The 13,444-nt window shown below is 40.5% G+C and overlaps 2 protein-coding genes across 2 annotated transcripts; both read right to left on the minus strand.

Annotated features, from left to right (window-relative positions):
* Positions 1-274: 274 nt before the first annotated feature.
* On the minus strand, positions 275-9,379 carry LOC143006339 (deubiquitinase DESI2). Its single transcript, XM_076157749.1, has 5 exons — positions 8,069-9,379; positions 5,311-5,383; positions 3,857-3,950; positions 3,641-3,782; positions 275-2,954 (listed from the first exon to the last, which is right to left on the minus strand). Exons 1-5 carry the CDS (start codon positions 8,105-8,107, stop codon positions 2,715-2,717), a joined length of 588 nt encoding a protein of 195 aa, XP_076013864.1. The 5' UTR covers positions 8,108-9,379; the 3' UTR covers positions 275-2,714.
* Positions 9,380-10,587: 1,208 nt separating this feature from the next.
* Positions 10,588-13,437, minus strand: synj2bp (synaptojanin 2 binding protein). Its single transcript, XM_076157750.1, has 4 exons — positions 13,252-13,437; positions 12,559-12,695; positions 12,309-12,404; positions 10,588-11,968 (listed from the first exon to the last, which is right to left on the minus strand). The coding sequence occupies exons 1-4, from the start codon at positions 13,313-13,315 to the stop codon at positions 11,825-11,827; spliced, it is 441 nt and encodes a 146-aa protein (XP_076013865.1). The 5' UTR covers positions 13,316-13,437; the 3' UTR covers positions 10,588-11,824.
* Between the last annotated feature and the right edge of the window lie 7 nt (positions 13,438-13,444).

Raw genomic sequence — 13,444 nt, forward strand, 5'->3', positions numbered from 1 at the left:
TTTTCCTTACAGTGAGCAATACAATCCTCTATATTAAAAAAACTCAAAAAACAACTATAAGTAGTAGTTAACTGTATCATAGTGTTTTCTTCTTCGTTGCATAAAAGATGGGAAAATATTGTAGCAATTTTCTTTGATTTCAGCTTCATTTTCTCTTCCAGATCTCCATTCTATCCATAAAGATCGTTTCCATCTGCTAAATTTATCTTATTCCATGTATTCAGCTTAAACAGAAAAAGCACAATCTGTTGACAATTTTGTTTATTTCTTGTCTTTATTCTGATACTATATCATTCTTGAAATCGTCTTGGGTAAGGAAAAAGGACATACAAGGTTAAGGTTGACACAGTACAATAGAAAAAAGTACCTGTCCGGTCTGCTCTGTAGAAAGTGCCAAAGACTCTGAGCACGGAATACTGATCAATGTCAAATGAAAATATAAAAAATAAAATACACAAGGAAATATGAACACAACACACTTGACGAAATGAAGGATGACATCAAAATTAAATAACTATAGCTTATTGAAGAATTTAAAATGAAATGGCTAATGTGCACTTTCAACATTTGTCAAGGTGTTCAGCAGGAATAGGACGACCAGGTCAATACCACAGGTCACGTGATTTCCTTCCTGAGAAAGGGCAGCTGTCCTAGAACGCACCACAGCAGGAGAATAACTTGAGGGCTGACAGACGTGAGATTCAAATCACAAGTGTGCTGTTTCACTGAAATGCAACATTGCACCATAAACTGATATGAATGAAAATTACAAGGAGCTTATGGTTGTCTCTTCATCATCATCATCGTCATCGTAATTAGCATCAGCATCTTATTCAAAGGGTCGAACAGGCAAGTATGGTAAGTATGCTAATCCACAATGATTATAAATAACTTAATGACATCATATTTCCCCCTTTATCTGATCTTCTCAGTGCAACAATCTAAAATCTCAGAGCACCACTTATGCATGATCCCCCAAATGCTTCAAGTCTGTAAACATGAAATCAAACATACAGTACAATTATGGGTCATGTCGTTTCAAGGGCAAGATTCAATACTTCCTCATGGCAGCTCAGTCTTTTCTGGTGAACATTCAGCGATTGATCCCATAGTTAGAAACAACAAAAAATTGAAAACTGAATTATTTCACTTATGTAAAGCTTTATAAGACAAGAGGAGTTCATTGTGAAAATGCTTACTTGACCAGGACCACTGAGAAACATCTTAGAATATCTGACTAGCTCCTTTTAAGCCTCCCACATAAGGAATTTGGGAGAATTGTAACAAATTCATTGGAGCTACATAAGTGATAATTGTAATTTAAAAGTTACAGTGGTCTTTCAGGTTCTCTGACATTTAGAAGATGGACAAATTTACTGATATGCAGCAATTAAACCCTGCATAATCCTATATAGCACCCTTGCTTTGAATCCTACTGTACCTTTGTGAAGCTGCTCATGTCCAGGGAGAGGGACAGAATTAGAAACACCATACAATCCAGCACCACCAACTATGGCTACAATTAACTTCTTACACAATGTCAACAAAACTGAACATTATCAGCTTTACAAGGGCTACAGAAAGGTGTTGCACTCGATTGTACAAGTATCTAGTGGCCACTGAATCTTTGTATTTTCTGTCTGATACACACCATTGTGGCTTTGAACTCATGAGAAACATGAAGCATGAAAAAGGCATTAGCTGGGATCAAATCTGTGAATCTTGGATTAGTTGAATTTACCAATCTACCTTTAACTTGAATTTAATATCCTCGCAATATTATGAAGGTCCTTTGGATATAAAAGCGTCGACAAAGTTGTAATGCATCACAAAGTGAATCTGTTCATCTGTGGCAATGAAGCAGCTTGAGAGTTTGTTTCTATCTCTGAGATCAAACATCTAATGTTCACTGATAGTGACTGGGCTGCCCGAGGTCGTACGAACAGTATTTGCCTTTGATTGATTGAAACCATGTATGACTGAGGGGATAGTGGCAGCTGATCCCCAAATACTGATAAAATAGATCACAGTTCACGTGAACTTTTTACAAAAACAAAGGGGGGAGAAATACCTCAACACATGGCCAGAACGGAGGTGTCTCATTTGAGTCTGGTTTTCTGTTGTGTCAGATTCTTTCTACATGCAACATTTTCACTAGTTCAGAAGGAATAAAACCCTCTTCGACATTCAAACCTTCTACAATGGCCCAGGTAAAGTACACAAATCAGATTAACCTATGTCAACTGAAGGCCACATAGAGGTTATTGAACAGGAACTTGTTGGAATTCCGCAGATTAGCAATTCCTGGTTATGTCGCTATCAGTAGTCTCTGGTATATTCTACAAAAGCAGCTCTGAAGGCAGGACAGGGAAGAAGGCTGACACAGGTTTAAAAGTTTATGGAAAAGTCTATTAATACTGGACTATAAACTTCAGATCTACAAGTAGTTGTCAGGCCTGAGCCACGTTTCAATGCTTAGGGCTCAGGTCAAAGTTCACCTCTGTCATCCTGTCATTTCTGGAAGGGAGAGGGCCTCTGTAGGTCTGAAGACTCTAGCAGCAGCTCTGTTCAGGAAGAGGGAACTCTTCTTTCCCTGCCTCTTTAGTCGGAGGACAAACAGTATGAGGTCAGGTCGTTGTTCAAACCCATTAATGCCACTTTAGCCACTTGCAGCGATGGCGAGAAGGTTCAGAGGTCCGAGTGTCTGGAGCAGTTCACACTCTCGTGTGGCGACAGCTGTGGGAGGAACCAGAGGCACCAGCACCAGGCGGGGATGAAGGGTCGTCGTCGCTTGACTCGTTCTGCTCCTCCTTGTGGAGGCCGAGGCTGATGTGGCTCTGCAGGGCCGCCGGTGTTAACCACTCCTTGGGTAGGCAGCTCTGCAGGAAAGGAATGCAGGAGCTGAAGTAAGCCAGTCTGTTGACCCAGCGAGGGATCTCCCGTCCACACAGCAGCTGGAAGACAAATCAAAGAATACACATGTAGTACATGCTTCTTCCTCAATAACATAATGTGAATCGCCTTCATTATGCTGATGACACATGACTTAGATTGTCACATCGGCTCTATGCATCGATTTGCAATTCTGGACTTAAGTTGTATTGTACTTTTTTTGGACTCTTATTTTTTAATGTGCTTTATTGTTTTGCACTATCCACCTTGCTGCTGTAAAAATGTGAATTTCCCTGTTCTGGGACGAATAAAGGATTATTTTATATGCTAATGCACGCCTTTACACGTTTTGACTGATTTGATTTATAAATCATGCTTTTTAACTAATATGAATAATAGAACACTATGGCTATTACCAAAAAAACGCACAAAAACACACTGTCGGTATTGATTTTGGTCAGTTTTTATCATTAAGCCTTGAATGTCATTTGTCATTACCTAGACTATGTTTCAGTTTATGTCACAGTGAGATCAGTATGTTGCATCCATCCTTGCCTTTGTGTTATACATTACAAGCTACGCTGCTTAGATAGATACAGTAGATATGTTTTTTCTATATGTATTCCAACATTGAAATAGTAGTATAAAAATAGCATAAATCTGATATTTTGGCCTTTTTATTGTTTAATGTTTTCACAATTGTTAGTTCTGTATCTTAGTTGGACAGTAGACACGGTATCGGACTGACCTCAGACAGGGAGGAGGAGAAATGGTTGCAGTTTTTGTGCATTAGGTGGTAGGCGTTTCCCTTGAACTCTTTTCCCAGCTCCTCCATGATTTTATCGATGTCCTCCTCTGTAAAGTCTGTCGTGCCTAAAACAATCGCCTCCCTGTTTCAACACACAAAAATGTGTATCAGCAGGATTGTTTCTTCAACAATTTGACTATGAAACAACAAACTTACTTAAATTTGAACGTCTCGCCCAGTTCAGTGGCGTTCCCGGGGTTGATTTCAAAGATGCCACTGAAGGGGTAAGGATGCCCCCCGTATGCAAATTCTACAGAGGAAAAAAATGCAAAACACATGTCAACCCTTCACATGGAGGCAGTAAACAACTGTAATCACAGAGAAGCGAGGAATTAATCATGGCCATGTATTTAAATCATTAGGCTTAATTACAGTCCTCTGCCCTCTATATTTACAGCGGCACACAGCGACAAACACCGGGGACACAACACAGTGGATAAAGCGTCAGGTCACAACTCCTGTGCGGTGTTTATGCTGAATGTATTATCTGTAATAAGAACTGCAAGTATCCTGTGGCTGGCATTTGAGACAGAAATATAATAGTGTAAAAAATGACTTTAGTAACCAAAGATATGTAAATAGGGAGGCAGTAGTCGAGTGGGTAGAGCTTCCGCTTAAGAACCGGAGGGTTGCCGGTTCGAGTCCCTGCCGAGGTGCCCCTGAGCAAGGCACCGAACCCTCAATTGCTCCCCCCTCTGCGAAGGGTGGTAATATGATGTAATGTAAGTCGCTTTGGATAAAAGCGTCTGCCAAATGATCGTAATGTAATGTAATGTAATGTAAATATGCACTACCAGTCACAACACAAATATAGTGTGATCATGCTGTTGCCACATGACATAATTATAATTTCCCTTATGTTCATGTTTATGTCTTACTGTCACTGCAAATTTAGCAATATCCACATATAAAATATGACTCATTTTACAAATATATAAAACTACGGCACTGGGTGTTTACACATTCTGTAAGACATATCAACCAGGAACAGATTCAGCAAATGTCTATCTATTTCATTTCCTTTCCCTCCAAAGAGTTGACACTTGGGTTGTTTTCATGATTTGACCTGAGAGTGATGGTATATTGAATTCTATATGAATGAGTTTTCTTTTGCATCATTGTTAGATTTCTTTCATTTACATAAAAAGGAGGAGCAATTTTCTTGAGTAATGCCTTTATTTTCACTGTTACCATATCTCTTGGGACATAGCACGCACAGATGATATTTTAGGCTGCAAGGACATAATGGAATTCCCAGAGATCTGGTTTCATGCTGGTTTATGCCTCTTTCCTCAGCACACGCGCGCGCACACACACACACACACACACACACACACACACACACACACACACACACACACACACACACACACACACACACACACACATATTACAGTGATTCAGGGGTGAGTCAACCCAGAGAAATGGGTCGTGTTATTATGAACACAATTCCATATTCTATTTTTAATGCCAGACTTCATCGGTGTGTGTGGAGGCAGCTTTGCACAAATACGATCAGACGTAATACTCTGGTCGAAGTTTGGTCTGCAGGGACTTTGCTCTGAGACGGTAATGTGATTTCACAGACATACAGGACCCCCCCGACTTACCTCTGCCATAAATCTCTATGCCTGAGTGGAAGACTCCAATACCCAGATTGGATGTGTACTCATTTATCCAGTACTGGAGAGAAAGAGAGAGAGGGAAAGAGGGTTAGTTGTCAACACTTAAATGATGTTGTGTTATATCCAGAGAGCAATGATGCACTTTGACAGACTATGATATGAAATTCAACATCAACGTCAAATATGTTTTATCATAAATTTGTATATATTTTTCTGCATAAAAGAAAGAACAATACAATCAAAGGTAACAAACTGGGCTGTGAACCTTACGGCTACTATTACAACTATAATGTCAACATACTGCATGTTTTGTTCACGATAAAGAGTTTCAAGGCAGAAATATATTAATTTTCTGCTTTTCACTGTTTAATACTATTCAGGATTTTGAGAGGGGGGCAGCTATCCCAGCATGCACTGGGCAGAAGAGGGGTCACTGGGGCATTGATGGGCTCTCCAATCCACCTCTTTAGCGAGTGGACATCTGCTCCAACTCCACACAGAATGAATTCCTGTAATCAACCTGGGGGCCGCACTTTACCATTACAGCGCATGTTAATTAGATAATTCATGGCTGGACCACGATACACTCACACACACACACACACACACACACACACACACACACACACACACACACACACACACACACACACACACACTGATGCTCCTGTACTCCTGTGGACACCCGGGAGGAAACATGCTAAGAGCAATCTACCCTGCCCCAGCTGTCCCTTATTAATAATACAACATGTTTCCTGGTTGAGAGTGATGCAATAAAAGCATATCCTCCACATCTCATGTTTCTGCAGTGACCTCTCCCTATTGGCTGATTGCTGACAAAGGGACATATAACAAGAATGATGAGAATAGTTGGCTGTAACTTAAGCTGTCTGCTACTACACTACACTGTTAGGAAACGTAACATACAGCAATGTATCATATTTTACAAGTTTATTATTATTATTATTTATGTATTTTCTTTTGAATGTGATGTAGAAGAGAAAAAGACTGATTGTTTCCCTCTGATACCTCATGGAGTGAAAGTGTGCAGTCTCACAAAATTGTCAAGTAAAAGCACTCTATACTTAAGGAAATGCATTTAGTTAATTTCTACCTTTGGCAAGCTGTCAACATCTATGGTAAAGAAACTAATGATAAGGATAAAGTCTTTGCCCTAAGTGAAATGAGATTATGACAAATCACCTATCAAATGGCTGACTTTTTTCCTGAGTATAAAACAAAAGAGGGAAAGTGTTTGATGGAGACATTAATGGAGTTTTCAGTCTCTAGCGGCTGATATAAGTCATGCTTGTCTGACACTGTGTCTCCTCTCTCCTTTTTGTGAAATCATGTTGCATGCCAGCACTTCTTGTAACGATCCATGCAGCCCTCTCAACGATATACAGCCTCTGCAGATACTCCATGCACCACTACACGCATCTACCAGTCCCACTGTATTTCAGCGTCACCTCTCTTCAGATGATTAATTCTCAGGCAGGAATTGGAAGACTCAGGCTGTCCCTGTTCTCATGATGACTTTTCCCACAGGCTCAGCCATTGAAAGAGCCCCCTTACATGACCTCATAAGTCCCGGCACAGCAGAGCCACACTGCAGTTAATTCAGCTGTTTAAGCAGCTGTTACTTCTACCTCCACTTAGGCTCTCATCTGTGAGATGGTTTCAAGATGTCAGAGCAGAGCTGAGAGTCCAGAAAGGTTGATTCATATTCATGCAATCACTTAAAGTACAGAGTAGGCCAATTCAAAAGATTTGGGCACTTTGACATACTACTTGAACACTGAATATTTTAGGGAGAGAAACTATTGCTTTGGGTCTAAAAGGAAAACATGTAAATGTGTTGTGATACTGCCTGCTAAATTCCAAGATATATATTATTTACACTGTTTATTTAATTTTCTGTCAATTTTTGAAATGAAACTTTATCCTTTATGAATGATCATCAATCATGTTGAATAATATTCATACAAGATGACCAGGCAGCAGCAGGCACATGTCTGAATGAGGACCCTTGTCTTTTGTGTGCATGTGTGCATGTGTGCGTGTGTGTGTGTGTGTGCGCGCGCGTGTGAGTGCATCATGTGAGCCAAGACAGAGGTCAAAGGGTGCACGATGGCTCTCGTTTCACAGGCCTGTGATCTGGGCATGAAACTGATTTTTCTGGCAACATGTCATGACTTTCAAAACTCACTGGCCTGCTGTCTAAATTTCACATGCTTACTTTCCTTTATAAACATGTAAATAATGAGGGATCAGGTGAGAAAACTGGAATCTGGCTAAAACAAATCACAATAAACCTACAAAAAACTCAAAATGTTGCACTGTTGAACTTGACAAACCATCCACTGTCAAGAATGTTGTTTCCAATAAAACCTGTTTAAACTGAATGTGTTGCTTTTGATTACTAAATCAATCCAACTCTATGAGTGAACAAGCACTTAAATCACACTGTCACTGGAACAATGTGTATTTCTCAAAACTGCCTAATATCTGATGTGCTAGTGTAGATTTAAATCAACACAGGCAAAGCAAAGAAACAGTATATGAATGATTCTGCTGCAGGCACAACAATAAAAAGCTATTTCTGTCATGTTCAGACACCAAAACCCGAAACAGGTGTGAGGCGGTGCGTTCACTTCCTCTGTTTGTGTCTATTTGTAAATCAAGATACAAGAGAAGTGAATGGCATTTCCGTGCAAAGTAGCTGGTTGAAATGAAGTCTTACCATATCATACACATTAAGGATGACTGGTTCATTGGCCATGATTTAGTCCTGAGATGGAAAGGCAAACGTCCCAGCCTCGACGTTTATTATCAGCACCTCCACACCCTCAGAAAATCACAGGGTCACACCGTGGACATCAGGACCAGAGAGAGATAGGGATTCGGCAGATGGATGGATGAAGGATGGAGGATGCTCATTCCCCTGCAGGGCACCACTTAAACGTAGCGGAGAGCCAGAGGGCCAGAAAGGCAAATAAAATATCCAAAGAAGCAGGAGAAATAGCGGCTATATAACAGGGTGTCACAGAGTCGTCGCGGGCAAATAAGTTCAGAAAAGCGTGAAACTCAAATCCCTGCAGGGCAAAAGCGAGCTGTAGCAGCGTACGCGGCCCATCGCGTGTCCAAAAAAGGAGATATAAAAAGGATCCTGTAAATCGATGGTGACAGGACGACTGATGTGTGTTTGCACTATCAGCCCCCCCTCGCAACAACTCAAAATATCAGATGAGAAGAGCCACGGTGAAAACTTGATCCGAAGCGGACATGTGAGGCCTACAAGTGCTGAAATCTGAAGCGGAGAGAGAGGCAGCCAGGCGTCCTCCTGTCATCGTGAAGGAGAAAAGGCGACAGCTTAGGGCGGACCGATGATGGAGGCGGAGTGCGGGACGTGTTCACGCAGAGGATGGGGCAGCAGAGCCATGGTAGAGGGTAATAACGGGAGAGGATGGGAGGCAAGTTCACAAGCAGTATCTCATCAAACCGGTGCTACTGCTGCTGCTGCTGCTGCGGCTGCTGCTGCTGCTGCTGCTGGTGGTCCGCATCCCGCTGCCTCTGGACCCCGATTGGAGCCTCGCTGCAGTGCAAACCTCCGCGACATTATCCTTGATTGTGCCTGGAAAATGAAGCTCTCCTATATTTATTTCACACAGTCCGGAACTGGCAGTGATCCGTGTGTATCGTGAAGGTTTTGTGGAGCGGTATCGTCTCCGTCTAACTGGGACTGAAGCGTTTGATTACATCATATCTGCCTCTGAGACAACTTCCTCCACGGCTGATATACACGGAGATGGACGTGAGAACCTGAAACCAGATTTGGATACAACGTAATTACTTTGGTTGTTTTAAATCAATAATTAACATTACTTACTATTCCGTGCATTGTATTGATCTGCTCGGACAACACGAAAACGCGGTAACACGCTTTTATGGGCTTTTATTTTGATATGACCGGAAATAGTTGTTTGTTTGCGTGTTTGTCAGAATGCAGACTTTTCTACTGTATTTGTGTGATAACTGCAGCTACTTTTCATTTTAAGGTTTTACATTCACAACTTGTAATAAACTTTCTCTTCATAAAGCTCTGCAACCCAGCTCGAGAATGAGTACTTCGAGTTCTTAAGTTCGGTTTCCTGCTTCTAATTTTACTAAAGCAAAACTTACAATGTTTTTACTTGTAACAGAGACTTGATTTGGTATTTCTACTTTTGTATTTCTACTTTTGTCGTGCTAAAGTCATTTTCTCACCACTGAAGAGGAAAAATTAAACTAAACTGCACATTTTCTACAACAAACAAGGAGGATTTAGCCGTAACATATCTTCTACTGCTACTACTACTACTACTACTACCACTACTACTACTACTGCTAATAATAATAATAATAATAATAATAATAATAATAATAATAATGTCAACAACAACAATGATAATAATAGCATAATCCTAAATTGTATCAAACCATTTAATACAATCAAATATAAGTATTAAAGTCTACTAACTAAAATATAAATATAGTTTGGTATTATTCCTCACATATATTCACTGTTCTAATACAACAGCATTTATTGTTGTGCTGTAAACCTGAATTAACTACAAAAAAATTGAATAAGCAGTTATTGTGTGCAGGTCTCTGGCCTACAGAGCTCAGTACTATTACCATAAAACAGACAACTTGAAATATTTTACTATTTATCCCTTATCCCTACCAGAAGCCGTGTTATGTACTTTGGGGCTCTGCACAACAAAACAAAAACAAGCAATACATTTCACTTTTATTATCTCACTAAGCTGCTATATACGTTATTTGTGTAGCTGTCTTTATGTTTCATTGCCCTCTTGACATATGGACTGATGTCCTTATTGTCCACTGTTTGTCTGGCAGGTGGAGCTGTATAAATATTCAACCTGTTGACACTGTTTTGACCTTTCTCCACCTCGCCAGCCACAGTTGACTCAAGCTGCTCTTAGTCTTAGTTTGGCATTGAGATCAGTGATCTCCTTGTCTGTTTGCTGTCTATTGTCCAAAGGCCTTTGATAACTTTGTAAACAGCTTCATGTTTCCACTAAGTATTTATGTATTGCTTGGTTACTTTAAAACTCCAACATCGAAATGTCAGGTTACATCTAAATTCACAACAATCTGCTTATCCCAATCTACCTACTATAAATCAGTGATACTGTTTTTAAATCACACAATGTGGATGTTTGTTTATCAAAATTGAAATAAAGACACAAAAATAAATGAATTCAACATTATTTTAATAGTTGTTTGGATGTCAAACACATAGTACTTCCATAAACGATTCATTTTCCAGGCACACCGCAAGTATTCACAATCCCAGTCAGTAGAATGACATGAAATGTATTTACAGACACAACAGAAATACAGCCTTCATCATCTATCACTCTTCTATGGCAATGACCGGAGAAAATCCATGATTGTGACTAGTGCAAAAATGCATTTGTAAATGTCTGACAGTAAAAATTGATTAGATCCATCCCTTCTAAGAGAACTAACTCCAAACGGCTTTAGCTACCAGCATGGGTCCCGATGGAAAGTAAAGAGAATGTTTGAAATGACTGACAACACCTATGTGGCAGCAGAGGGTCACACTCAGGTACACAAGTGGACAACTCACATAAGACATTGTTTGTTTGCATGATTAAGATGAAATGATTTAACTTGGGCAAACATTTGACACTTATAACACGTACTTAGTGAGTTTTAGTGTATTTTGATTCAATAGAGTTGTTTTAAAATACAGCTTTAATAGCACAATGGGTTTGACAATGACCAAATACTGATATTGCCAGGAGATGACAGAAAAGGCACTCAAAAGTCGAATATATAATACAATTTATTGCATTAACTAAAGCCTTTTCAATCCCGCAGCTTAATAAAAGCACAGTCGGATGTCCCTTCATCCACTTTTCTGTTGGTGCAGAATGGAAATCAAGCCCCGTAAAATGAATCTAGACCAGAGAAAGTACATTGCGTTCCTCTCACATTGCCCTATGAGACAGATCTGCCATTCAGTGACGGAGGTACAGAGAGGCGTACGAATGACTGAACAGCACTGTCTTACATTTTGGACCCTAAAGCTTTCGGTCTGACTTGACCCATAGATTTAATAGTCTGCCGCATACAAACTGTGAATAAGCAGCCGTTCTTTGCCGCCTGAGCCCAGCCCAGCTCAGCTCAGCAGCAGGAATGACACAAGTAAATCCCTTTTCGTCTCTATACAATCATAAAGTTATCTATTAAGTGATCTTTGTGATAAGAAAGACACCTTTTGTATTGGGGGAGTTGGAGGGGGCAAGCAGCTATGATTAATCAGAGAATACGAAGGAAGATGGAAAGAAATCACCACCTACTGATCCAAATTAGGTCTACCTTTAAGAGTTTACCCTTCATTTCTTTGGCCTTCAGCAACGTTTTGATCTTAAAAATAGTGTACAGACAGACAAAGACGGCATTGTTAAAAGTTCTTCCGAAGATGTCGCATGTAGATGACTGCAACAATCGCCGCAGCTCCAACCAAACCAGCCAACATTCCCAGAGAAGAGAAAGATGGTTCGCTTCCAGGGTGCGAGTCTGTGGGTCCATTCATGTGACGGGGCGACTGCAAGACACAGACACGCATCAAGGGTTGATACTGGAGCTTACGCATCAAGGGTTAATACTGGAGCTTAATTGGATACACACCTGTTCTATCTGCTTAAATGACACAAATACATTCAATTGTAAAACCTGTTCCATTTCAATTGGATACGAAATGGAACCGCTACCTTACAGTGCATAATTATCGGAATAACATCTTCTCAGCGATCCAAAGTGTGAAGTTGCTTTGCCGAACCAATTATATTCACCTTAAACTAAATCCTGCTGACAAAATAATTACAAAGAGAAATTTCTTGAGGCTTAAAACTGTCAATAGAAGGCAAAAGAGTCATGACACCAACCATTTTCTGGACACGGAGTTCCACATCCTGCCCTGCTGTCCGGAAGAGGTCCACTGCAAGTTTATGTGTGTGATTCTCAAGCACGACTCCATTGATCTACACAACCGCATGAGACAAAGACAACAGGGATCAACATTCATTGATTTTGGATACATTATCAGTCTGTGGATAATCAATAAAGAAAGTCCTATGTTGGAGAAAGTCTGTGAAAGACCTCCTACGCCATCCAAAAGAAGCAACAACTGATTACCGCCAGGATCTTGTCCCCTTCTGCGAGTCTTCCGTCCAACGCTGCTGCTCCATCCTCTTTAATTTTGGCCACATAGATGCCGTTGTCATTCATAACATACTGCTGGTCCACACCCCCAATGATGTTGAAGCCTAAGCCTGGGAGTTTAGAAGATAAAATTAATTAGTCAGTGGGTGTGAGAGACGTGTATTTAAATGAGATCCAACAGGTTCAGATCCGTTTGTCTGTCAAAGCTGCTGATTCAGACATGTTATTTATTTGACTAGATCAAAGTGCACCAAGAATCAAACTAGCACAATGAAGGCAGCAGGGCAGTGTGGCCAACCGCAAAATAATTACACAACAAATAAAAATAAAGAGTTTACCAGGCAATATTCCCTCAAATGAAAGTCTCACATGACCACAGACTTCAATACAGACTTTGACAGGCCGAGTTGCACCTTTAAAAAGATTTCTAAAGCCTGAATCACAGTTTAGTGATGAAGCTAAATGCATGGTAATAGTCACACAGTTATCACAAGCCCGACCGCGCACTTTAAATGCATTGTGAGAGGAGATTTGGTTATTTCTTCAATCGCAAATTAGCTTTCACTTTAGCTCCGGGCTACAGGATTCACTAGCTACGTAGTTAGCTTCCAGCAAAACTATCTGCTAGTCAGTTGCACCATTTCCGCCGAGAATCGTCCCTCTTACCTGTGGGTCGTCGCTTCAGATTTATGTCCACCACGTTGGATGACGAGTGCAGTGATCCATTCATTTTGCAAAGACGCTAAAGCTGTAATTTATTCCTCTGAGGGGGACAAACTATTTATCTGAAGGTGAACTCATTCAGGAGTTTCGATTTGCTTCCTTCGACACCACTGGGGGTTTGTACTAATGCCGCCCT

Source organism: Genypterus blacodes, unplaced genomic scaffold (assembly GCF_046128005.1).
Source record: "Genypterus blacodes isolate CSIRO-AG114 ecotype Tasmania unplaced genomic scaffold, CSIRO-AGI_Gbla_v1 ptg000073l_1, whole genome shotgun sequence".
Taxonomy (NCBI): Eukaryota; Metazoa; Chordata; class Actinopteri; order Ophidiiformes; family Ophidiidae; genus Genypterus; species Genypterus blacodes.

Excerpts from the sequence above, each read along its gene's own strand:
- LOC143006339 (XM_076157749.1), bottom strand. The coding sequence starts at position 8,107 with ATGGCCAATGAACCAGTCATCCTTAATGTGTATGATATG. Across the intron at positions 5,384-8,068 it reads TCCTTAATGTGTATGATATG|TACTGGATAAATGAGTACAC; the intron begins GTAAGACTTCAT and ends CTTTCTCTCCAG. Across the intron at positions 2,955-3,640 it reads TCTCCTCCTCCCTGTCTGAG|CTGCTGTGTGGACGGGAGAT; the intron begins GTCAGTCCGATA and ends TTTGTCTTCCAG.
- synj2bp (XM_076157750.1), bottom strand. The coding sequence starts at position 13,315 with ATGAATGGATCACTGCACTCGTCATCCAACGTGGTGGACATAAATCTG. Across the intron at positions 12,696-13,251 it reads TCTGAAGCGACGACCCACAG|GCTTAGGCTTCAACATCATT; the intron begins GTAAGAGGGACG and ends CTAAACTCCCAG. Across the intron at positions 11,969-12,308 it reads AACTCCGTGTCCAGAAAATG|TCGCCCCGTCACATGAATGG; the intron begins GTTGGTGTCATG and ends TGTGTCTTGCAG.